At 41.5% G+C, this 23,565-nt stretch overlaps 6 protein-coding genes and 1 long non-coding RNA gene across 9 annotated transcripts; 4 read left to right on the top strand and 3 right to left on the bottom strand.

Annotated features, from left to right (window-relative positions):
• Positions 1-401: 401 nt before the first annotated feature.
• Positions 402-1,485, bottom strand: LOC116209556. The gene has a single exon (XM_031543220.1). The coding sequence runs from the start codon at positions 1,168-1,170 to the stop codon at positions 712-714; it is 459 nt and encodes a 152-aa protein (XP_031399080.1). The 5' UTR covers positions 1,171-1,485; the 3' UTR covers positions 402-711.
• A 2,401-nt stretch (positions 1,486-3,886) lies between these two features.
• On the bottom strand, positions 3,887-6,486 carry LOC116209555. The gene is made up of 4 exons (XM_031543219.1): positions 6,120-6,486; positions 5,571-5,746; positions 4,843-5,041; positions 3,887-4,227 (listed from the first exon to the last, which is right to left on the bottom strand). The coding sequence occupies exons 1-4, from the start codon at positions 6,178-6,180 to the stop codon at positions 4,004-4,006; spliced, it is 660 nt and encodes a 219-aa protein (XP_031399079.1). The 5' UTR covers positions 6,181-6,486; the 3' UTR covers positions 3,887-4,003.
• Positions 6,487-6,577: 91 nt separating this feature from the next.
• LOC116209557 lies at positions 6,578-7,325 on the top strand. Its single transcript, XR_004157279.1, has 2 exons — positions 6,578-6,630; positions 6,742-7,325. It is a non-coding gene; the product is annotated as an uncharacterized LOC116209557 (long non-coding RNA).
• An 817-nt stretch (positions 7,326-8,142) lies between these two features.
• Positions 8,143-9,082, top strand: LOC116209554 (pathogenesis-related protein 1B-like). The gene has a single exon (XM_031543217.1). It carries the CDS (start codon positions 8,172-8,174, stop codon positions 8,949-8,951), a length of 780 nt encoding a protein of 259 aa, XP_031399077.1. The 5' UTR covers positions 8,143-8,171; the 3' UTR covers positions 8,952-9,082.
• Positions 9,083-9,281: 199 nt separating this feature from the next.
• LOC116209553 (protein ALUMINUM SENSITIVE 3) lies at positions 9,282-11,016 on the bottom strand. Its single transcript, XM_031543216.1, has 3 exons — positions 10,556-11,016; positions 10,182-10,427; positions 9,282-9,885 (listed from the first exon to the last, which is right to left on the bottom strand). The coding sequence occupies exons 1-3, from the start codon at positions 10,787-10,789 to the stop codon at positions 9,574-9,576; spliced, it is 792 nt and encodes a 263-aa protein (XP_031399076.1). The 5' UTR covers positions 10,790-11,016; the 3' UTR covers positions 9,282-9,573.
• A 5,596-nt stretch (positions 11,017-16,612) lies between these two features.
• LOC116206696 lies at positions 16,613-18,786 on the top strand. Its single transcript, XM_031539495.1, has 6 exons — positions 16,613-16,913; positions 17,262-17,397; positions 17,624-17,708; positions 17,822-17,869; positions 17,978-18,078; positions 18,369-18,786. The coding sequence occupies exons 1-6, from the start codon at positions 16,730-16,732 to the stop codon at positions 18,499-18,501; spliced, it is 687 nt and encodes a 228-aa protein (XP_031395355.1). The 5' UTR covers positions 16,613-16,729; the 3' UTR covers positions 18,502-18,786.
• A 960-nt stretch (positions 18,787-19,746) lies between these two features.
• LOC116208662 lies at positions 19,747-21,326 on the top strand. 3 transcript variants are annotated; one of them, XM_031542202.1, is made up of 5 exons: positions 19,747-19,984; positions 20,128-20,275; positions 20,369-20,504; positions 20,616-20,926; positions 21,063-21,256. In XM_031542202.1, exons 2-5 carry the CDS (start codon positions 20,232-20,234, stop codon positions 21,124-21,126), a joined length of 555 nt encoding a protein of 184 aa, XP_031398062.1. In that variant the 5' UTR covers positions 19,747-19,984; positions 20,128-20,231; the 3' UTR covers positions 21,127-21,256. The 3 variants fall into 3 exon arrangements, with proteins under 3 accessions (XP_031398062.1, XP_031398061.1, XP_031398060.1); XM_031542201.1 differs by having other exon boundaries at positions 19,753-19,984; positions 20,372-20,504; positions 21,071-21,326; XM_031542200.1 differs by having other exon boundaries at positions 19,757-19,984; positions 21,071-21,326.
• Positions 21,327-23,565: the final 2,239 nt, after the last annotated feature.

Raw genomic sequence — 23,565 nt, 5'->3', positions numbered from 1 at the left:
AGTCTCGTGAGTTGTGAAGCTTTGCCGCGATAGTATAAAGCGTATGTGAGTTGGCAATGAACCGATCTGAGCTGCATCTGAACTGCATCGTGTTTATATTCAATAAGCAAATCACGGTATCCAACCGGAAGATAAATCGGGTTATCTAGGCTTGATTTTGCAACGAAAGTTCAGTATCGATATACACTTGGCACGGAAAACTAGTCCTAACCATGTTATACCCTATGGGATGAAAATACAATAGTATTTGAGTTTGTAGGCTTCACTTCTCCATTTCTATCTTACCTGAGGCCGCCTTTTAAGTTAACCCACTTCCCCGATCTCCTTTCATGAACTAATTGGAGTCTTAAATATCTATCCATGGCAGTCCAAGACTGGCTTGATCCATCGTGTACAGAACAAATTTAAAGAGACTCGGCATTTTTCATTAAAATTACGACGACAAAGGAACACTTAACATTGCAGTCGAGAAATGGAACGGGAGCATATCCATTTTATCGCAACCACCATTATCATGAGTATCCCCAGATACACACACTCCACCGAGAGAGAGAAGAGCAAAAGAGCCACGAGAAGAGTTGTTCTCAGACATACATAAAACATTTAACATTGCATTCGTTCGATCAGATAATTAATACTCCCATTAAAGACAGCAAACAAAATCAGAACAAAGATAAAAGTAGGAAGAACCTGGTTTATGACCTTGACTCTCTAATCCACAACGTCTACAGAGGCAGAGCAAGATAGCAACCTGTGGAAGATCCTAAACAGGGCGCCCAAAGACATGTCCTTAACCTTCCTCAGCGCTAAGCACGGCCTCCTCCTTCGACGCCTCTTCTCCCTCTCCCTACCACCGCCGCCTCCTCTTTTTCTTCTTTTTCCTCCCCCTCCGAAGCACACTGCCTTCCGGTCGGTCAACTCCTCCTCTCTTGAAAACGGGTAGCTCCTCAGGTACATCTGCCTGCATGAGATGCTGTCCACGACCCGTGGAGGAGCGGTGGCAGCAGGCCACCGTGATACATCTGGCCCTCCTCCCGAGCGTTCGCTGGAGAAGCTCATGGACCTCATGAACTCGGCATCAGACTCCGGCCACTTGTAGAGGTTCACGTATGTGGCTCGTAATGGGGCGCGTGTATCCCGAACACAGTTCGATATGCATACGGAGCTCATCCTTTCTTTTCTTTTTTTTTTACTCTCTGGGTTCTCTAGTTCTTGTCTTTGTTTGGAAGTATGTAATGGAATGTTTCTTCTTTTCTTCTATCGGGCGAGTGTGTTATAGCTTAGGTTTGTTTGATGGGCGTAGTGATGGGGCCTCTCCCGGCTTTTGACAAGAACTGTGATGAGTGTGAGGATGGCATTGTCAACAAACGGCAGTGCTCAAAGGCTTGCATTGCAAGGAAAGGTTAAATAGGGGAAAGAGTAGGAGAGAGGAAATGCATGCTTCGATCGTAATTGCCCGCACTGATCACACGGAAACGATAAGTATACTGATATATGAAAAGGTAATAAATAGTATAGACATGAGTGCAAGACCGAAGGCTACGGGATAATATTATGATGGTAAGTGAAGAGGGATCGAATCGAGTGAATATTTTAGTGGGTGAATTGATGATTAATGGGGTGGGGGCAGTGAATGGAATGATTATAAGCATTCACAATTAGCAATGAAAGTGTTTCAACTTTTTGGCATGGGTGTGCGGTTGTTAGGTGAATGAGCTGGGCAGGCCTAAAACCAGATAGATGGGAAATAGACAGTTCATACATATATACACAGACACATACATGCGCATATATAATCTTTTTTAACCAAAAAAAAAAAAAAAAAAAAAAGAAAGAAAGCATTGTGTCTTTACTTGTTTTCGGAGCCCAAATCCCGTCCCTTAAGGAACAAGCCATTAGAACTTAGAAGCACGAGTTGCCCTTCTATGAAGTAAGTGTCAATTGGGGTAAAGCCCAAAACTTGGCCCAGTCTACATAACATCTCCGCCTATTTTTCTGGCCCAATATAGCACCGGTGAGTAATTGGGCTCACAGATTGGGCCTTGATTGCAAGACATCTCATTCGTGATACGAGCGTTGCTGTCAGATCCGAGACTTTTTTTCCGATTACATGGAAGGTCTATTTGCATTGCAGGGAAAGGGAAATATAAGGTACAGAACACGGGAAAGTCCAATCAATATTCCTCTTTTCACTGAAAGCTGAAAAACATTTGTTTGCATTGTGGCAGGAAGCTTGCTTTCGGCCATGGAGATAGGGGTCGAGTTAAGATCTATCCCTTTTGGTGCACAAATAAGGAATCCGATTCTTACGGGCTATAGGCTGAGGCTGAGGGAGGGACCCTTTAAACTGTGAGCTTTGGGACCGCAGTCTTCTTCGACCATTCCGACTTCTCATAAGCGTAGCAGTGACTCACAGGCCCAAGTGCACTAAGTATCGTGTTCTGAGCTTCGAATGAAGGAACAACTATTTATAGGTTCGACTTAAACCTGTCGTGGATTCGCTCGATCAGCGATCCTCGGCTGGTCGTGATTTATTACTAATCTGATAAGCTATACGAGGACAAAGATAGTCCTGGAAAGATTCTAAAGCAAAGGGCAAAAGACACTGACCTTTATCAGGCAGGGGAAAGCAGTCGCTTTGTTCTGAAACCAAGCATCAGATGCCCACTGACCCAAATTCCTACCTCCCTTTCAGCCGGAAGAACCGGGATTATCGTCGAGAAGATCCTGCTGATATAAATATTCTTGCATTCTGGGCCTTCCTGCTCAAGAAAACGAAGAGAAAATACTTCCATAAATCTAGAAAGTATCTTAAATAACCTGTTGGTAAGTAGAATGGCCTCTTCAACCCTTGCTCTGTATGATCCTCAGTTCAGTTGCACTCCTCCCCCCACGAACGCAGAGAGTCAGCATGTAGGCAGTGAGAGTAATCCAGAAAATACCTTGCCATTCTTCAGCGCTTTCTGTCCCCCCTATTCCAACCTAGACCAGACTCCCCTCGACCAAGAGCAGGATTCTGATGGTTTCCTGCATTCAGCCTACAGGGACAAAGAAGATAGTGATTGCAGAGACTGGTTTTTCGGCAGCAATCCCCAATTGGTGGAGCACAATGAAGGAGAAGAACCACCCTACAATGGCCATGAGAATTGGCTGAATGGACCTAACTTCACCAATCACTGGCAAGAGAGTTTCTTCTTGGTTGGAAATGATCTCGCACATGACAATGGGCAAAGCGGTGTTTCAAGGAGAACAGGCGAAGGCTTGCCTCAGAGTGACACGCTACAGAGTGAGAGCTATTACAAGGAAGAGGAAACCCGGACACCCTATGCCTATGAATCTTTATCAGGTTACTGGTCTTGGTTGGAAAAGTATTGGGAGGAACACTCTCAAGACTTTAATAACGGACAAGAACCGCAGACCTCTGTAAACGGGCTGGAACTCTATGAAAGCATCTTTGGTTACTGGCCATGCATCTCAAGAGAATAGCCAAGAATATGCGACGCAATCATTTAAGGTATAGTATAGATGAACTATCGAGTAGTAAAGCATTTCAGAGATGACCGCAATACCTCTTTCCAATAGCAGAATGACCGGAACTGGTCCTTTTCAACTCAAGAGAGTCCATTTGCTAAATTGAAAAGGCTGCAGCATCCTTACTCATCTTTGGGCACATTCACGGCTCTTGGATTTTCCTCCTTTGTTTCTGCTATTTCGTGCTGTCATATGTATTAAGGAGGACCTATAGCCTAGTTCTACAAAGAAGTGTAATTTAAAGTTGAGCTAGACAAAGAATGATCTTTTCCAACTTCAGAGTTTCGATTTATTTCCCCATCTCCTTCAGCATCATCGAATCAGAGCTCTCTCAATGAAAAGAAACCGCACGAGATTCCACAAGGCACACGAAATATAATTATGGCTTCTATTTCGTTTTCTTCATCTATACAGAGGAAAAATTTCATCCTTTACCAACTACTGTACAGAAGGTAACGGACCTTTTGACTGATCATAATACATTGCCAAGTTCAAGTTCATCCTCAATATCATCACCATCTTCGAATAGTTTCAGGAAACGAGCCTGCTCTTGCTCCCTCTTCTTCTTTAGCCAGTACTTGTAAGCAGCCACCAAAACAAGGATGAAAATAATGAACACAATGACGGTTATTGCAATGATGAGAGCAGCATGCATCCCCTTTTTTTCCTTATGAGCAGCAGGAGCAGAATTGGAATCTACAAACAAATTACCAGCAACAATAGTCAGAATATAGACTGAGAAAAAGAAAGTGGGGGACTGAATTTAAATAATTTGCTGAAATTTATCTAGGAGCAATAAGAGGGACCAAATTTTTTAAGTGCTAACTTACACAAAGCTAACCAGAACTACAAGGTTATATAAGAGAAAATTATTGCCAATATGAAAGACAAGGTATCCATGTCCCTTTGAAGGAACAACATAAACAGACACACACACAAAAGGAGAAGAAGAAGGCTAGCACTAGCAGTGTGAGAAAAGTAAGCAGTTCCACATGGTCATGGTCAAGTCGTTTTATGCATAACCGGTGCCTATGTGTGTCTGGAAAGAGGAAGTATTTCCTCGCAGCATATAACCGTTTCCTTTTTTCCCAACAATAAGAAGAAGTTAACAGTGCACTCTTCACAAGATTGGCATTCCTAATGCTCGAAAAAAATATAGCATCTGAATTCCTTGTGTTTATAGGTTAGATCACTATAAAGAGAGTAGCATCTTATGATAATAGCAATCATCTAGACACTTGAAAATGATATCTCGCTTAGAACTTAAGACTGAGACATCATTAGAAATGAAAGGACATATAATAAACTTACCTGCGGAAAGATGTACGCACTCCGGACAATGAAATGTAGCATTGAATTCCTTATCATTGATTCGAGTATATCTTCCATCAGATCCAGAAAAGTCTGAAGGACAAAACTCCCACTCTTCAAATACATCATCTGAGTTTACAGTGTCCTCCTCATAAAACCCACATCGTTTGCATTTTTCACTCGAAAAGTTTGTGAGAGGCTGCAAAAGAAGGTTCTCAAATTAGATGCTATAGCATCAGAGAGAGTTGCAAAGCATTTTGACAGAAAGTAGTAAACAAAACAACTAAGCATCATAAACTGTTAGAAAGCATTTTGACTGAAAATAGGAACCGAGACTTCTTTTCGGATTAAGAGTAATAGAAACTTCCCATATTGTCCATATATTTATGGTGAAAGTAAAAATATGAATACTTATAATATCTACTATTTATTCTAGATCTTTTTCATATCAAATGCTAGATGATGTTGGACCGAAGAGCAGCATTGGAATGTATCTTTCTTCAACATTAACTAAGCAAGATGGGAGTTTTCTTTTAGTTCCATTAAATGGGGTATGCAAACCAAAACTTAAAAGCCACTTAATAGAAATTATTTCAGTCTTACCATATTCGTTTCCAAATACTTACGGTAACCACTACATAGCTTGACGAACCTATTAAATGAAATTCCCTTAAACCGCCAAGCATGGTTTAAAAAACTTAATTCCGATGAGAAGAAAAGATACAGACCTGCCAAGATTCTTGACCCTTAAATTCGTATATGACATGCGCTTCCTTCACATCGGGCAACACTGTCTTGTTCTCCCCTTTGCATTGGAAATAAACTGTGGGTTTAGCTATGAACCACTCATGAGTCTTAAAGATCGAAACTGAATCGAGTGTTACGTCTGCAGATAACAGCTGCCCTGCATAATCACAACTGCCTATTAGACGCTTCCAATTGAACGGTAGACAAAGGATTTCACTTTTCAGGAGCAAATTCAACTGATTTATCCTCCTCCTCGTATCTTGAGCACGCTCGCTGAGTCTTTGAACCCCATTACACAATTCAAACATCATTCTCACGCAGTTAGCATACGTTTTATCCCGAAATCAAACAATTCCAGCTAAACCAGTGACCTCAACGGTGACGGTCATTACGGCGAACATGCAGATCATATCAGACGAGCCTATTACTAGAGAAGGATAGAAACGATCAACGAACTAAAGGAATAGAGAGAAACGTAGCTAGAAAAGGCTAGATCGCCTCCCTGTTCATCGAGAAAACGGAAATTGTACCTGGAAAGCAGCTCAAGAGGATCCAGAAACACAGAGAAGCGGATGAAAATCGAGCTATCATCTCTCGCAGAAGCGAAAGGGAGGAGCCTGCGAACGATTGATTGCTCAGCTGGGTTCGTCGGAGATCGTAGCAGGGCAAGTTCAGAACTGAGGGAGCGAGCAACACGGTAATAAGGATTTCAGGATCGAAGGGAGCCCGCACGCCGCGCCTCTCCTAGCCCCCCGAGCTCGTGGAATGAAACTTCAATGGCGGTTCCGAACTTTCCTTGCGTGGGAGATGCTGAAAGAACGATGGGAGAAAGCTGAGATGAGCTGACCGGTTCTTTGGAGAAAGACGGCGTCGCGTCGTACCCTGCGCGTTGGCGCGTATATGCTCACCCACCAAGCTTAGAATAGATTTCGCCACGTCAGACATCAACTTGTCTGTTTATGCCTTATGGATAAAGGAAGCAGAGAGAAAAAAATCATACACCAAATCAACGTTGGTGGGTTGAGTGGCCTTGGCGATGTGGTAGGGCTTTCATACTCAAGTCTTTGTCCTGCTTAGTGTTTTTTTTTTTTTTTTGAATTGTATCTAAGGCTTTATGCCTTCCCTTCCTTCCTTTGTTGCCCTTGAATACAGACGGGGTCTCCAAGGGCAAACCAGGACGTGCAGGGCTCATGGAATCGTTCGAGATGAGCAAAGGCACTGGGTGTCGGGTTTTGCATAGGGTGGTCTACGGCCAATTTTTGCGGAATTGTGGGGCATATTTATGGGGCTGCAGCATGTCTAGTCGCTTGGTCATTGCAGAGTAATCCTCGAGTTTGATTCCTCCCTCGCTCAGAGTGCTGTCATAGGATCTTCTCCCGGTTCTCTTCAGATGGCTTTGTTAGTCAGAGCCATCAAGGAACTCCTCTTAAGAGATTGAGCGGTTCGCGCCTAACACACATATCGTGAAGACAACTCTTATGAGGATTGATTAGCCAATTGATCTCTCATTCTACCTCTTGGCTGCCACTTCCTTAGCTCCCTGCCGATCTGCAATGGCACGACTCTTCTTGGTTATGTAGTTGAGACTTCCATATCCCGTCTTTATCCCACTTAGTTTTTCCTTGTTGTATCCAGTAGCAGAGTCACGCGGACTCCAAGGGGCAATTGCCCAACTGAAGTTTCAGTTTTTTTTTTACCCTAAAATTATATTTATATAAGATTTTTTTTATGTAAAATTAATCTTTTATCCCTCCTAGAAAAAAAAAAAGGTACTTTTACATTATGTACATCAAGTGATATTTTTGCCCCCTAAACGGAAGTCCTAGCTCTGCCCTTGGTTATATCTAAGGCTTCATGGCTTCCTTTCTTAACGGGGAAAAAAAAAAAAAAACCGTTGGTGGGAGCCCCATAGTCCCCCAGGCCGGGGAGGACAATCTAGTTGGCCTGTCAATGCAGTAGCACTCTCGGTCGGTCTGAACTCAAAACCATATAATTTGCCTGATGCATCGGATATTTTACTTTACTTATTGCGTAAAATTATTCGCTCTAATTTTTTCGGTGAAGCCCACTGTAATTCAAATACCAGATGTTCTGCGTCATTTTGTTAAACTATTCTCCATGTAGAGGACTTTGTTTGCAGTTGAGGAGTTCAAAATCATTGAAAATAGCTGTTGGTCGAGGCCAAATCGATACTTATGAGGTGATTAGTTTTAGTCAATAAACTGATAACATCCTCCGATCTAACTTAAAAATTTCTTCTGAGTCCGCATGGCTTGAAAGTCAGGAGCATACGAGCTAATAATAGTAATTATAGGGACACTGGGAGATAAGGCAGTTTGGGTTTCTGGCGTGAATTACCAGATCGACTATCCTAATAAACTATTATTGGGGGTGTGGGTGGTGTGTGGGTTGAAATAGGGAGGGACGGTTTTGCATAGCTTTGCTAAAAATGGAGTCAAAGTTCCTCAGAGGAGCCGAAGGCAAAGAACGTCAGCCTTCTTCTTCGCTTCTCTCTTTTCCGCTTTGCCGCTGCTCCCCCCCGTATAATGAGAAGACAGAAGGCTAAAACAATATCGACGGCAATGGCACACTCGATGCCGATAATTTCCCTTGTCGAGGTCATCATTCTCGTCTCCATTGTCTCTGCCTGCACCGTCCATGCGCGGGGAGTTAACAGGGCTGGGGCAGGGGGCGTTGCTTTCCACGCAACCGGAAAGGGGCACGCAGCCGATGGGACCACTGCCGGCGCCGGTGTTTCTCACGGCATTAGCGATGCGCTGACCGGTGCTTCTCAGGGCGGTAACAACGCGGAGGTCAGTGTTTCTCCTGGCAATAATGGGGCAAGTGTTGGTGTTACATCAGGGTCGAACCCGAGCGCAAGCACGCCCATGCCTCATCGTGGAATTACCAGTCCCGTGCCGGGAGTCCCAGTGGCAAGGGCAGTGGAGTTCCTGGGAGCTCACAACGAGGTCAGGGCCTCTTTAAATGAACCCCCTCTCCAATGGGACAATGGCCTAGCCCAGTATGCCCGCGGCTTCGCAGCCAAGCGTGCCTTGGACTGCAAGATGCTCCACTCTTATGGGCCCTACGGGGAGAACATATTCTGGGGCGAGAAGGATGTCTGGACGCCGACTCAAGTGGTGGAATCCTGGGTCAGCGAAGACAAATACTACGATAAGACCAACAACGTGTGTGCCCCGGGCCAGATGTGCGGGCACTACACCCAGGTGGCCTGGCTTGACACCACCAAGGTAGGCTGTGCGATAGTCACGTGCCTCAATGGCGGCTCGTATGCAATCTGTAATTATGACCCGCCTGGCAATTACGTGAATGAGAGTCCTTTCAAACACTTCCAGGGATAACCAATGATACCTGGGTTGTCATACGCACCGCGCTAAGCTTGTTATATATCCTCAGTATTGGCAGTCGAAGTGCATCGTCAGTCGGGAACTTGGCAAAGCTTTTTTTCATGAGATAAAAAGGAAGAAACTTCACTATCCATACAAAGCTCTGGTTAGCATATTAAACAACAGAACTAATCTAATGTGCTCAGGTTGATGCTAAAGGTTGCTGTAATTTGGCCTTTAACTGTTATTGAAGTGTATACATATTCCAGAAGTACACATATATGTGGTTGGGTTAGCAATTTTAGAAACAAATGTGGATCAACAGGATCCGTATGATCTTCGTCATGCAGCGAATCCAATTTACTGAATAGGAACTGAAGGATGTCCGATGAAGTTAGACAGTTCAGACAGTACATGTTAATAATTCGATGTAAAAAATGGAGTCACTATCACCGTATCATGTACCATACATTCAAGTGCAGCTTGTTTTTCTTTTATCGAGCAAAAAAAAAAAAAGGCACAGATTTTTTCGAAATTCTGAATCAGACCAATTGATAGCTTTGGCTCGTTACTTCTGCACGACCGGGGCTCTGCATTATATAATGCAGACAGTGAAGAGTGCATTGTCAGGCCCCGATCACGACGCAAAGACTTTGGTTTCTAATTGGTAAGCCTTAGTGAAGAAACTGGGCCAAGAAAGGTAGGTGGACATGATGCTACTAACGGTGGATGCGCCTACAAGCATGTTCATTACCACGATTTGAAGTTGAATAGCTTCCAAAGGAGAGGCCCCTCCCATTATCAACCCGGTCATGGCACCCGGGAGTGAAATCAGACCCACAGTCTTCGCATTGTCGAGCACCGGAGAGAGCGCGATCACCAGAGCCCTCTTGACCTGTTGCAGTGTCGCCTGGCGCGGGGTCGCCCCCAGTGCAAGTGCTGTCTCCACCTACAATAAAAGGAAAAAAAAAAAAAAGAAAAAAAAAAAAGCGACCCTGTAACCGGCGTTCTGCAAACATTGGGATCAGAAAATTCTACCATACCGCTCAGGGGCCGGTCTAGGCATATCGAAAAACCGATAGAAATTAAAGCTGCGGAGTAGAGTCCCTTGTGCTATCAGATTTTCAAAAAACGTCTGCAATGAGTCTTTGACTTTATTCTATAAATGGAAAGGGGAAGACTTCTTGACATATGACTTCTGTATTAAGGTCATGGTTATGGTTCTGGAGGAAAGGTGGGACTTACCAAATTAATCTGGACTTTGATGTCATCTCTGAGTCTCTTCATGGTGACTCCGGTGACGGTCATCGCATTCCCAACCATCATCCCGGCAACGGGAATGATGTAACGAGGAGTGAAAGGAAACACGTTCAGTATGACCAGAAGGAACATCGTTATCGCTGTTCCAGCCAGTATAGAAACTCCGGCGACATACTTCCCTCTAGGGACGTGTTTAGCTCGCTGACCAGCAGTATGACCAGCGACTGAGACCTGAAACAGTGAAGGAACGTGGAGTCAATCAATACACTTTTACTCAACGAAAGGGGATTTTGTATCGGGGCATCGTCCACGACTTGAGACCAAGAGTTCCTAAATTTGATTCTGATCTTCTTACTAACCATGAAGAGGTAAGCAAGAACTATCCACACGTTGTTCTCCCGACTGAAGATGAATTGCAGGACGAACCCAATGACGGAGAGCTGAAGGAAAGCGCGGGAGATGGAGTAGGCCATCTCCCACTCGAGCCCGAGCCTCTGCGCATATGACAGGGCCACGGCCATGGCCACCACCGCCAGGGCCGCCACCGGCTTTAGCATCCCCTTCAAGAACTCAAACATCCACCCGAAATCCATCGCCTCTCCGATCCCGAAAGAACTCGAAGGCGATCTACTTGTGATTGGCAACTAGGTGTGTGTTGAGAGTTTGTGGCTGCAATTTTAATTGGGGGTGGTGGGTTTTCTTTCTTGCAGTGGAAAGAGCAACGACCTTCCTCAGTAGGAGCTGTCGGGCCATGCCAAAAGGCGCCTTCAGCTTGTTATGGAGAGGATGATATGAGAGAGGGCTTAATTGGTACAATGATCACTTGGAATTGCGGCGAATTCCGTTATCAGCATTATAAATTATTTTTGGCCAAAAAATATTATAAATTATATTTATTTTTTGATAGATAAATTATAATTAACTGTAGCAGATAGTACTATGAGTATGAGGTCGTTTAAGTAGCTTCCTGAAAGGCTGAAATCTCAAATCATATTCTATTATTGTCGGAAGTAAATTACGCCAAAATACGTTAAGTTCGACATAATCATAAATGACATGTTTGAACCAATTTGAGAATGCATTAGATTAGACTTTATTTTATCAAATCCGCACCATCTTTTGCGTCCCATAATATCTAGCTTATAAAATAAAAACAAATTTAATCATAATCGACTATAAATATGTATAAGTTAAAAAGCGAGAAAGAAATGATGTCAGCGGTTTATATCCTTTTGCCGGATAAAAAGGTGAATAACAGTAATAGCGATCTTGTCACCTCCTGTTGTGCAATTCGGACATGTTCAATCGCAAACAGATCAAACGAATTGAACAACCTACGCAAGTATTGGCCCAATCAGCGTAGCACTATCAAAGACAAGTCTGAGTCAAAGAGACACATTTAGCAAATATTTTGATACAAATGCATATACCAAGTTGTACAAGAGTAAGTTTTAAATCATTAGATCACCACTTTAGATGATGTATATATAAGGGTTTACTGCTAAGAAATTGGGACGAATGTAAAATTTATAGCAGCAAGCAAGCAGTAAAAGCCTGCCCTAGATTGTGCCTTTCATAATTTCATTAGTGATTAGTAGTGACCACTGGTCTATATTATATGGGTTGATTGGTGGAAGTTAGGGACGTACGTACGACCGATACGACCAGGTCTGACGGAGAAAGCTTTGTCGTGTCGAACGAAAAAGGAACATGCGGAGTGGCGGTTGAGTGGGTCCCACCCAGTTGTGCGGAAGACGTGGAAGGAGGAGGGCGCGTTTGGGCGGGCGCTGATTATCATTTCACCACGTGACGGGGGGGCCCAATAGCGATGTATAGTATACGATGGACGATAAGGACATTCATTCCGGCCTTCTCCCTTTGAGAATGAAGGAACGGAGCCGAAGGTCCACCGGTAATAATCATCATATTTAATTAATTAATTAATTATGAGTTTAGTTATTCCATGAGAAGAACGAAGATTCTTTATATACATCACCTGTCTCTCTCGTGCACCGGTGATACGCGCGCGTGTGATTGCTTTGATATTTTTATGCATTATTATTGAATTTTAAATGTTATAAAAATTTTGTTAAATCTACGAGAATAATGATATTTTTTTAAACATTTGGTAGCTATAACTAATTATGTAAAGGTGGATAGTTGTTTTCTTTAATGGAAAAAAAGACAAAATTTTCAGGAATATTAATTCTTTTTTCGATTACAAACTATGCTTAATGCTTAGTATAATAAATGAAAAATGCTAAAAAATTAATAAATGAATAAATATAATCTCATTAGGTATTGAACTTGTGACATCTTGATCAACATACGAAAGCGTGCCCCACTACACTTTACTGTCTTTTTGGTAATTCTTTTTTTTCCAATAGAAATAAGAGTAGTTTTATAATAATATCTAATTATAAAATAACAAAAGCGATTACAATATGAAATTTTTCTTTAAGTATTAGTGTGAGATTTTCTTTTTAAAAATTATTTTACAATAAATCATTAGAAAATAAATATGAGGCGCGTGCAAAAACGGGGGATCTTTTTGAGCTTTGCTTCGTATTTGACCAAAAAAATAAAAAATAAAATGGACAGGTCTTTTCATGCAATTTTACTTTATATAGGATTGGCCAAAAAGAAGATGATTATAGGTAAAGAGATTGGTAAAACTTATCCATCCGATGAATCATATAGCAATAGGTATTTACCGTTAGTTTGGACTTGCAGATTTGACATAATTCATTTCCTTCGTAACTCGTCGTCACCTACAATTCAAACAAGTTAGGTCAAAATTAATACGTTGATGTTATACATGTATGTCGCTCTAGCAAACTGAATATAGTCCACGTGCATGTATCAATAACGAGTTTATGTTCGTCCTCTCCCAGGCCTATTTGAAGTTAAAATACGGATTGTGAGCACTGATAAGTGAAGGACAAGTTGGTTTGGCTGCTGAGAATAAAAGGATAGATCGACTTGCATGTCTGTATGTGAAACATTTCTCTCATCACCCGGGAATCGTGCATCGCTGTCACGTGGTGGTGGTGGGGGTGGGGGATTTTATCGTCTCTTTCCTAAAAGGCATGTGACGTTTGGCAGAGAACATAGTACAGAGGTCCAAAATGTTACTGTATTTGGAATCTTATTTGGCCTCATTTTACAGTATTAAAAAATTCAAATCAACACAGTCGACTGTAAAAGTATAATACAATCAATTACACCTTAAGACGCTTGGCTCCAGTCAATTAGGTTGTATTTTGCAATCAACTGTGTTTATTTTAGCATCTCCCAGTACGATATAGGACGAGACCAGATCAAAATCCTCCTATAATTAGGTAAAATATAAACGGCATCATGTAATTCAGCTCAAGCACATGATATCTTCTCCAGAACAAACAAATTAACTACCAGTAAACTAGCAATTTCGTCACTAACTTACGCAGATTGCATCATCTAGGTCCTTAAAAAAAATGTTACATCGAATTCGTCCCTGGTCACATCCAATTCATTCCTGACCACATCAAATTCGTCCCTGGCCACATCAAATTCGTCTCTGGACACATCGAATTCGTCCTTGGTAACATCAAGTTCGTCTCTGGTCACATTAAATTCGTCCCTGGGCACATCGAATTCGTCCCTAGTTACATCAATTTGGTCATCGATAACATCAAATTTATCCTTCCGTCAAATCTATCGTTAACACTGGACGGAAAACATCGTATTCATCAATATCGTCATTTTATGTAACTGTTCAATTTATTCCCTCGTTTTTTGTCCCCTCTTTTATCACTCCCTCTCGTCTCTGGTTCATAACATAAGGACCCTTTCAACACATAAGGACATTTTTTATATACATTAATCTGGGTCTCTCACGGAGTTATAACGGCAAATGACCGTAGGATGGGTTTGATGTTACCAATGATCAAACTGATGTGACAAATGACCGAATTGATGTGACCAAGGACGAATTCGATGTGCCCAAGGACGAACTTGATGTGACCAGGGACGAACTTAATGTTACCAGGGACGAATTCGATGTATCTAGGGACGAATTTGATGTGGCCAGGGACGAATTTAATGTGATAAGGGACGAACTTAATGTTACCAGGGACGAATTCGATATGACCAGGGACGACTTCGATGTGACTAGGGACGAATTCGATCTAATATTTTTTTCAGGGACCCAAATGATGCAATTTGCGTTGTAAGTCAGGGACGAAATTGCCAGTTTACTCAATTAACTACCTAGCATTTTCATATGAGAGAAAATCTAATGGCTTGTTTGGTTTGCCAATCACATTTTAAAATTACAACTTTAACCTAATTCTACTCACAATAAAATAAAATAATTCATACAAAATTAAAGAGTGGGCCCCATTTATACCACTTTTTTCCACAACAAAACAAAATAACTCATACAAAATTAAAGGGTGGGTCTCATTTATACCACTCATTTTTAAAATCAAAATCTGATTTTAAAATTATATTATGAAACCAAACGCAACATAAATCATCTCTCTTGCTTGCTCCCATCAAACCCTAACTCCAGAACCCTCGCCACAGCAAAGTAGCCTGCTGGTGGCGCATTCCACTCTGGCTGGGCACGTCCGACGATGATTGTCTCTCCTACACTTTCAACGATCATTTCCCCTCTTCCTTCAATGTCAATAGCAACTCGACCCGCCTCCGTGTCTCTTATGCTTATGCCTACCTCCGTGTTCTCCTTCGCTGCTACAGCATAAGCAAACCAAGTGCAGTCGCTCGCCCCCCACCACCACTGCCTCCTCTGCCGCACCTGGAGCGCTCTCCCCTTTATCAATCTCTAGTTCGACTATGCTGACCAGATTTGATCAGGTCTCACCAGGATTAATCGGATATAAGCCCATCCGATAGACCTGGACGGCTATGTGGACTCCTATTTCAACCCTATCAATTCTCAAAGCCTAAAATAGATGTGCTTGATTTCAATAAGACTCCCCGCTGATCGGCATCGAACTGGAGTCCGTTGTGTATTTCCTTTTGCTTGTTGTGTTGTTTGTGTTGGTGTGTTTTCCTGTTTGTCTAAATCTGATTCTTGAATCAGACCGCTCCTCAATATGATTTGACAATTACCCGTGTTGGACACTGGTATAGCCACCTCCTACATTTCCCATTAATAAAATCGTTGGTTGTTTGGGTTTTTGATGCCTTATCGATGTAGTTCGACGCCGTTCTTGGGTTCATGTTGTAGTTCCCTTTGAGGTTATGAGAATTCGTAGTCATGGTCACTCCGTCATGTTAATCTGTAATTGCGTAGCTCTGGTCCATATCCCGTCAAGAGTAAGCAAGGCTCATGTCGTTGCCAATTGCCTATTTGGCACTTCAACGCACATTAATAAAATCTATTTACTATGACCAAAAAAAAAACTAACCACCTAACTATAACTCTTCCTTCCTCGTTTGGCCTCAACCACCCCCCCCCCCCCCCCCCCCCCCCCCCCCCCCCCCCCCCCAAAAGCCATAGCTAGTAGCTAGCTATATGTGATATCGCCGAAGCTTCATCCAACATTTTCCATTGTCCCATTCCATTGTCTTTACAACAGATCTAAACAAGATCTGACGTGGACCTGAATCCTAATCATCCTTTCCCCAGCCTAGCCTTTGCTCCGAGCCCCCGGTTTCCTGTGGTGTGCGGGTCGCGCTTCAGTACAACTCAAGACATCTCCTATTTTGCTTTCGTGTGGAAATTAATTTGGAATTTTCGTACGAGATGTCTGAGAAGCTGGTTGGATTTGCCTGAAGGACCATCCCATCTCAGTTTTCATCGGTGCCCATGCCGATCGGCAGGAGGTAGAGTTTAGGACTTTGGAGACCGACTTGATTTCTACAACTATTGGATTGTGCTTGATTGATGCGAATTTTTGATGTATCTTCCTCTACACTTAACTTTGAGAATTCATCCAATGTTTCCGTTCATGTATTTTTTTTCATTTTATTCTATACTCGTTTTCCAATAATTAACGAATCATTTCTAGTTCCGAGGAAAAAAATCAATTCATCTAATTAAATAATGCAAAGTTTACCAAACACATATATCGCAGAACGCCCTGTGCACCCTCAGAATTATATATGTTGATGATTCGAGGCATATATGTATATATATTCAGGTCCATATAAATATAAAATATTAATTGGAAATTTTTTTTATGAAGATGATCGTCAAGTACGTGACAAAATAATTGGGCCTGGGCTCACATCGATCACGTCCAAGGGAACATATAATTTGGGTTCATTTGCTAAGCCCAAGGCCCAATTAGAGCTTACAAGGCTCCGCTGGTCCGCTCATTTTACAAGGGCCGTAATTATTTCGGGCGGACTGGGCCGTGGCCTGCCAGCAACTTCCAGCTCGCGCTCAAAGCCATTCGAGCTGCAGCGATGGCCGGCGAAACCCTCTCTGCGCGGCCGCTGAGCCTTCCACTGCCGAAAAGCTAGAAAACCGCAGTCCTCCGTTCTTTCTCTCTCCCCTTCGCCGTTGGTTCAGCTGGAAAATGGAGAAACTGAACCAGCTCCGGAACCTATTGAGGCCCACCTCCACTCTGCTAGCAGGTGCAGGCGGCGAGCCGTGCCGAGGCCTCGCTACGTTCCTCCGAGAGCCGCGGCGGCGCTTCTCGACTGAGTCGGAGCAGCGTGAGGATGCGACGGTGGATAATTTCTTCGAGACTCCGGACACAGGTGCTTCATTTGTTGCTCTGTTAACTTGAAAAGCCATGTCTGCGATCACTTCCGATGCTGCAAGTGCACAGTTTACTATTCTCCCTATCGGTAGTGTGCTAATGCTTAGGGTTTATGCTCGCCGAGTCTGTTCATATTGGGACCAATGCTTTATGTGATGGTGATTTTATAGAAAGTGTTTCAATCTCACTCAATGATTTATCAGTAATGCAATGCTTCCTTCTATAAATCAAATGCTTTCGTATTGTCTGCTTAACGAACCTCTGAGGTGTCTTTCAATCAAATTTGAATTCAACTCTGAGCGGACAATACAATGCAATCCTTCTCACTTTCCTCGCTGTTCATCAGGTGCGGCTTACAGGAAGTTGTTGGGAATCACGAAGCAAACTCTGAAATCCGATGTCATCAACCTGCTTGATGAGTGTAAATTGAGCCTCGATGATATTAGAGTGAATTACGACCGCTCGTTTGCGCCAATTGGAATGTAATGCCTTCTTTGCTCAAGATCCATATATTTGTAACAAAGTGTTGGGAATCTCGTGATTGGTCCCCTAGGCATTGCGGAGTTTTCATGCTTTCTCATTTCGTCTAGTGCGGTCTGGATAGTATAGAAAGAATCAGTAATCACATCGAAACCTCTTCTTCCTTCTCTTATAGTTCCAGTATTATGAATGTAACGTTTTTGGCATTTACATTGTTATTTTGGTTAGGTTAGTACAGTTCCGCTCTCGGCATGAAATTGATCGGGCTTTTAAGCTGATTAACAGGAAAGGTCGTTTGCACAAGTTGGAAAGGGTAAATTACTTCTACTAATACTCACCTTAAACCTGCCTTTGGAGTTCTTGGAATGATCCTGCATTGTTCGGGTATAAATGGTTTTGAAGAGGGAAGCTGTATATTCTTTTCAGGTGGATCGTTCCCAGTGGGAGTTTACGACAAACTATGATGGGAAAACTGTGAGTGTCACTACTCAGCTGTTGTTAGTGTTCTCAGATATCATGATGTTCAACTCTATATGGTAGTTTATGATAGTAATACTGTTCATTTGTGCTCGGTTTTGGTAGCTTTTACTGCAAGGATTACCTCGACAAGCCATCCCCGAAGACATTGAACGCTTCCTATCTGGGTGCCAATACGATCCATCCTCCATTCAGTTGTTTTACAGGTTAGTGTAGTTTCTCTCTTATCGGGGAAGCCTCGTGATAGTCCTCAGCAGTTTTAAGTGAGATTGATACTTCGCTTTAGCTTGGTGAGTCCCCTTAGAGCTATCAATGTCTGATGACATAGCCAACTCAAATTATAAGCGCGTGTACGAGTACACCAAAAGAATTGGACGCTGATGCTTGGATCTTCCAGCTTCACAAACCGCGCCCCCATCCCCCCCCCCCCCCCCCTCGTGTCTGATTCCACAGTTTCCTGAGGTGGTTCATTTTATCTTCATGATTTAATTTGCAGGCAAGGATTCCCGGATCCAATTAGAATGGCGACTGTGAGCTTCCCTTCACGGGCTCAAGCAATGAATGCTTTCATTGCAAAGAACCGAGGTTTCTGCCTGAATAATCAGATCTCAGTGCGAGTTCTACAGTAAACTGTTCCTTGATATTTCAATTTCTGTTTGTTGGAGAGTGACATTGGTTTCACATACAGTTAGTCTCTTCAAGACATTCGAGCAAGATCGTGCTTTTCGGTCTGGATGTTTGAATAATTAACTAATTTGTTAACATAAGCATTTTCAACATCTTCGAAGAGTCACCTTTTCAATTATTAGGTCTTATAAGAATGAGGATGGCCGAGTAATTGCGGATTATAGTGTGCCTTGTATGCCTTGTGGTTAGGAACTCATTAATGTTCATGGTTGACCACCTCTTATTAATGGTTCGGCGTCACTCTTCATGTGACGGTTTATATTTACTCATACACACTGCAGTTTCCCGGCACTACAGAACAGGTCCCACACACTGATGCTCATCAAGACAGCATTATAACTGGTGATTCATCAAAGTTCCTGCAGTGGCATTGGACTGATCAGAAAGCTCAAGAAATTGAGTTGATAATTTTGATTTATTTTCATCTGATGAAATATCTTAAGAGTGCAGTGCAAGCTCCTCATGATTAGCTTCTAATGCAATTGGTGGGTCTAATAATTAAGAAAATGATCATTTTATGAATTAGATCAATCAATCCTGAAGGAACAGAGAAAGACCAAAAACAACCCGAGGACAAAAAGAACAACGCAAGGACATCACGTGACATCAAATACGACCCAGTTCAGAATCAGGTTTTAGTATCTAGTGGTCATTGCTTTCTTGAGATCATCAAATAATGCCAAATTTATAGGACACTTTCGATATCTAGCTAAAAATTACCGACTAGTGTCGGGACCATCGGAATTGATCAATCCCGATTGTGCTTCCAGAGGGTCGTGTCATTTAATTCTCGAGATAGTAAAAAAAAAAAAAAGCACAGTTGAGGACCTTGTAAGAAGCAAAGGAAGTGTTGTGGCTCATGGAATTTATGAGTTTGGGGAGGGCCACAAATAAAAAGCTAATCAACTCTCGGCATCAAATGCACAAAACAAAATTGGTTAATGCTGTACGTAAGATTCTCTCTCTCTCTCTCTCTCTCTCTCTCTCTTTTTCTTTTTGGCTCGAATACATAAGATTGTCTTCACTATCAGAATTAGGGCAAAATTCATATATATATATATATATATATGTATGTATGTATGTATGTATGTATATGTATATATATTTTATAGTTACGTATATAGATATATTGATTGAAGATTCAGTGCAGTAAAAAGTACAAAAAAATGTTCACAAGAACCATACAGACCTTGTCCTTTCTGCTCGAAAGGCAGACCAAATAATTTCAAAAGGAAAAGGAGAATTGGAACCCTGTGGAAACAGTTTTGAAATCGTTTTCTCCAACTTTTTGCTGAAAGAAAAACTAACTCTACACGAAGACAGTAAACATAACATGGCTGCTGCCCGAAAAATTCTGTTGGCTGCTGTTTTCCTCTTCCTGGTCTCTCTGTTTCCTCAAGTCTTTCTTCAGATGAAAGGGAAAAGGTATTGCTACATAAAATGATTCGATCTTACACCGCCATTAACTCGTATCGACTGCGGCGCCCCGATCTCACTAAGCACCACAACACCTTCGTGGCAAAGCATATTTATTTCTTCACTCTTAATTAAGTTTGCTTCACTCGCAGATCAAAGTTCTGGTTCTGAGTCCGAAGAGTAACTTGCTCGTGCCGAGAAAACTCGCCCAACAGCAGCAAAATAACGATCTCTTCAAAACAAGGAGACACGGAAAATGCAAGTTAGTGATCAGATTGAAGTAGGAACATGTCTATGCGGGTCGGTTCTCTTCTCTTCTCGTATTTTTTTTGGTAGATAAAATTTTCCTCATATATCATCAACATTTGTTCTCGGATTCACCGAACATTACAGCAGTGACGAGATGACGTCTAGAGAGGAAGAAGGAGATGAAGGCGTGAGGCTCATAGAGTGCCTCAGAGGAAGATTGCTTGCAGAGAGGCAAGCATCCAGAGCTGCGAAAGAGGAAGCAGAGCTCATGGGTAAAAGGGTAACCCGGCTTTCGCCCGTTCCTCACAGAACTAGCTAGAAGATTCTGCGTCGCCTCTACGATCGATCTTCTCTTATCTTTCTCATGTTCATTGTCCTTTGACGGGTGCAGTTGGTAGAGCTAGAGACGAGACTCAGAGAAGAGAACGGACTGAGGGACAGAGCTGAAAAGAAGCTCAATTTCCTAAAGAAGAAGCTCGAATGCTTCAAGACTTCACCATTAATGGAGAGATCAGAGCAATCAATTGGGAGCTGTCAAGCTTCCTGCAGATTGTCATCCACTGCAAGTTTGGAAGCAAACGAAGAAATGGCACCGTATGTGACGCACAATCATCTTCTTGATGCTGCTGAAGATGACCGCCATCGAGGTACTGGAGAGAAGTTTGGTCCAGTCAATTCTGAACTTCCAGACAGTGGCTCGAGGTAGGATTATCCCGAGTCTCTTATCTTTACAGAATAATATGGAAATTAAGACGAGAATGCAAAACAAAAACAATGCCGGAGAATCCTCCAAATAGTAAACATGCCATTTCGATCTTCGTCTTCTGATTATTTTCAGTCCCGCAGCTCTGCGTCAAGCACAAGTGCGGTCACAACATTGCAAGTGGCACCATATCATATAAAGGAGCTGATGAACAGAGTGGACAGAGATGGTGGCAAAACGTTTTACAGCGAGCAGAGGCATTTCATTTTAGCTACTTCAAACTCTTACTATTGCTAATACCACATTGTTATCTTTACGTCGATGAATAGTCATCATCTCGGATGTCGGGGTCTTTATTCCTGAGGTTTTCCTTTGCAATAGTAAGATATCATTTCAAGAGCGTTTCTCTGCATCCTAACGTGACTTGCGGACTATATACGATAAAATGTTGTCTAGCTAGTGATATTTACCATAACAACGGGCTCATAACGTCCAGCATTTTATCCGGTGAACGATTTGCAGTAACTCTGGCAAAGGTGCCGGAAGTTTACTCCATTCATTGAAAAGTGAGGGGGCATGTGAGCGTTGAGCATTTGCTTTTCCAATTCATTGCTGCTCGCTGCTTCAAGTGAAAAAAGACTGAAGAACGGTGGACACTTGATTCCTGTGATTCTTCTATTGAAAAAATCATGGCCTTCGAAGGGCATTTTCTTGGCAATGATCGTGATAATTCTCGGAAAATCCTAATTTTCATCACGATCGAGCTTAATTATCTATAAAGCGAGTTACGTAATTCATATTCTTAATCAGCGGGAACTATTTCTCTCGAATCGAAACCTTCGGGTACTACGTACACCCTTAAATGGAAATTCCATTAAAGGACTTATCAATTTTTTTGGGTGAAAATGAAAAGGGAATTATTAATTTGGTTGGGTTGGTATGTGTGCTTCGAAATGAATGCAGACCTTCACATCATCGGTGTGTCCCGTGCAACGTATAATAATTATACAGAATATATAATTAATTGCAGACCTCGATAGACACGCGAACAGAAATACGAATATATTCGCGGACTCCTAATTTTAATTTAATTTTTATACATATAGAAATTTAAAAGAGATTAAAAAAAAAAAGGAAGTCGAGAGAAAGGTGAAACTCACTTCTGAAAACTGAATTTAAAATCTCAACTCGACAAGTATATAAAATATAATTGTTTTATTTATAAAAAAAAAAGTGCTTTATCATTCATCCGGTAACTGTTTTATAGATCTAAAAAATTGATTGATAACTACTACAAAAAAAAAAAAGAAGATTGATAATCGAAATGAGAATTATACTAAGCAGCTAAAGGATGAACATTAATATTTCTTGTCGGTAACCATGTGTGCTCTAAAATAATGTAAGATATTCGAGAATGGATTCACGGGGTGAAGAGGCAGTCGTCATCCTAAATTTTGAAATTTTAAGAAAATTCACATATTTTGTTCGATTTTTGGCGAAATTATTTGTATTCGTCTCCGATCTCCTAACTCGGAAAATTTGTCTTCCTATTCGTCCCTTGGACCTACCCCTCAATCCAAATTTTGGGTTCGACTCTGTGTGCGATTCAAGTAACCGTGATATTTCGAGGGGTTCCTTGTCATTGTATACACTATCTTTCGAACATGTCATCAATTGATATGAGTATGGAACACTGCTAAGTAAAAATCTTCCCGGATCGAGTTTTATGAGATACAGCATTTTTCTTTTTTCTTTTTTAGTGTGAATTATGGTATTTTAAAGCTTAATAAATCACAACTAATCAATCGAACTGAGTCGGCTTATTAAGTGACAAAACTCTTATAGCGTCAGCGTGACACATCATTTTCCTTTTTCTGTCGCAATTTTTTAGTTATATGTGTCCGTGGAAGTTGAAGCTTTCTCGAGCTATGGTGAAATTAAAATAAAATAAAATCTTTAAATTCTCACGACTAAGCATAAATTTCATAATATGCTGAGGATAGATGATTTTATAATTGGCAACTGAAGTTCATATCTATATCAAGCCATGTAAATAATTCTCACGATCACGGCCTTAAATTCTCACGACTAAGCATAATTATTTTTTTTTGTAAGGAGCATTTCTAGGAAAAAGAAAAACACGTATTAAGTTGAAACCATTAACTTTTCTTTCGCACCGGAAGACGCTTTATAGAGCAGCGTTGAATTATTGGCCATAGATATAATATATCGATGTATAGATTATAAATTCTATATGCTCGTAACAAAGCAAACCAATGTACTATATTATGAGTTGCATTTTTAATTGTATAAAATTTTGATGTATAATTCGATTGTTTTAATCCCAGAGTTATAATTCTACTACTCGAAAGCCCCACGTGTACGCACGGACTAGAGTCACCTTAATAATCAATAAATAGATAAATTTTCCCTTAAAATTATATATAAAATTTTTTTCGGCTTCTATAACTATAAAATCTTTGGACTTTAACGAGTGTTACGATAAATGATGCGCCCTCTATCGTATCGCGGTTTATGAGAATTTTAGAGTCACTTAATGATGGACTATCAAAGTGACATCGTCTGATGTATTTTACTAATACTTATATAATTGTATTTTACTAATACTTATATAATT

This window comes from Punica granatum, chromosome 5, assembly GCF_007655135.1.
Source record: "Punica granatum isolate Tunisia-2019 chromosome 5, ASM765513v2, whole genome shotgun sequence".
In the NCBI taxonomy this organism is placed as follows: domain Eukaryota; kingdom Viridiplantae; phylum Streptophyta; class Magnoliopsida; order Myrtales; family Lythraceae; genus Punica; species Punica granatum.
The sequence above is the reverse complement of the archived record's forward strand: the minus strand, read 5'-3'. Positions and strand labels throughout refer to the sequence as shown.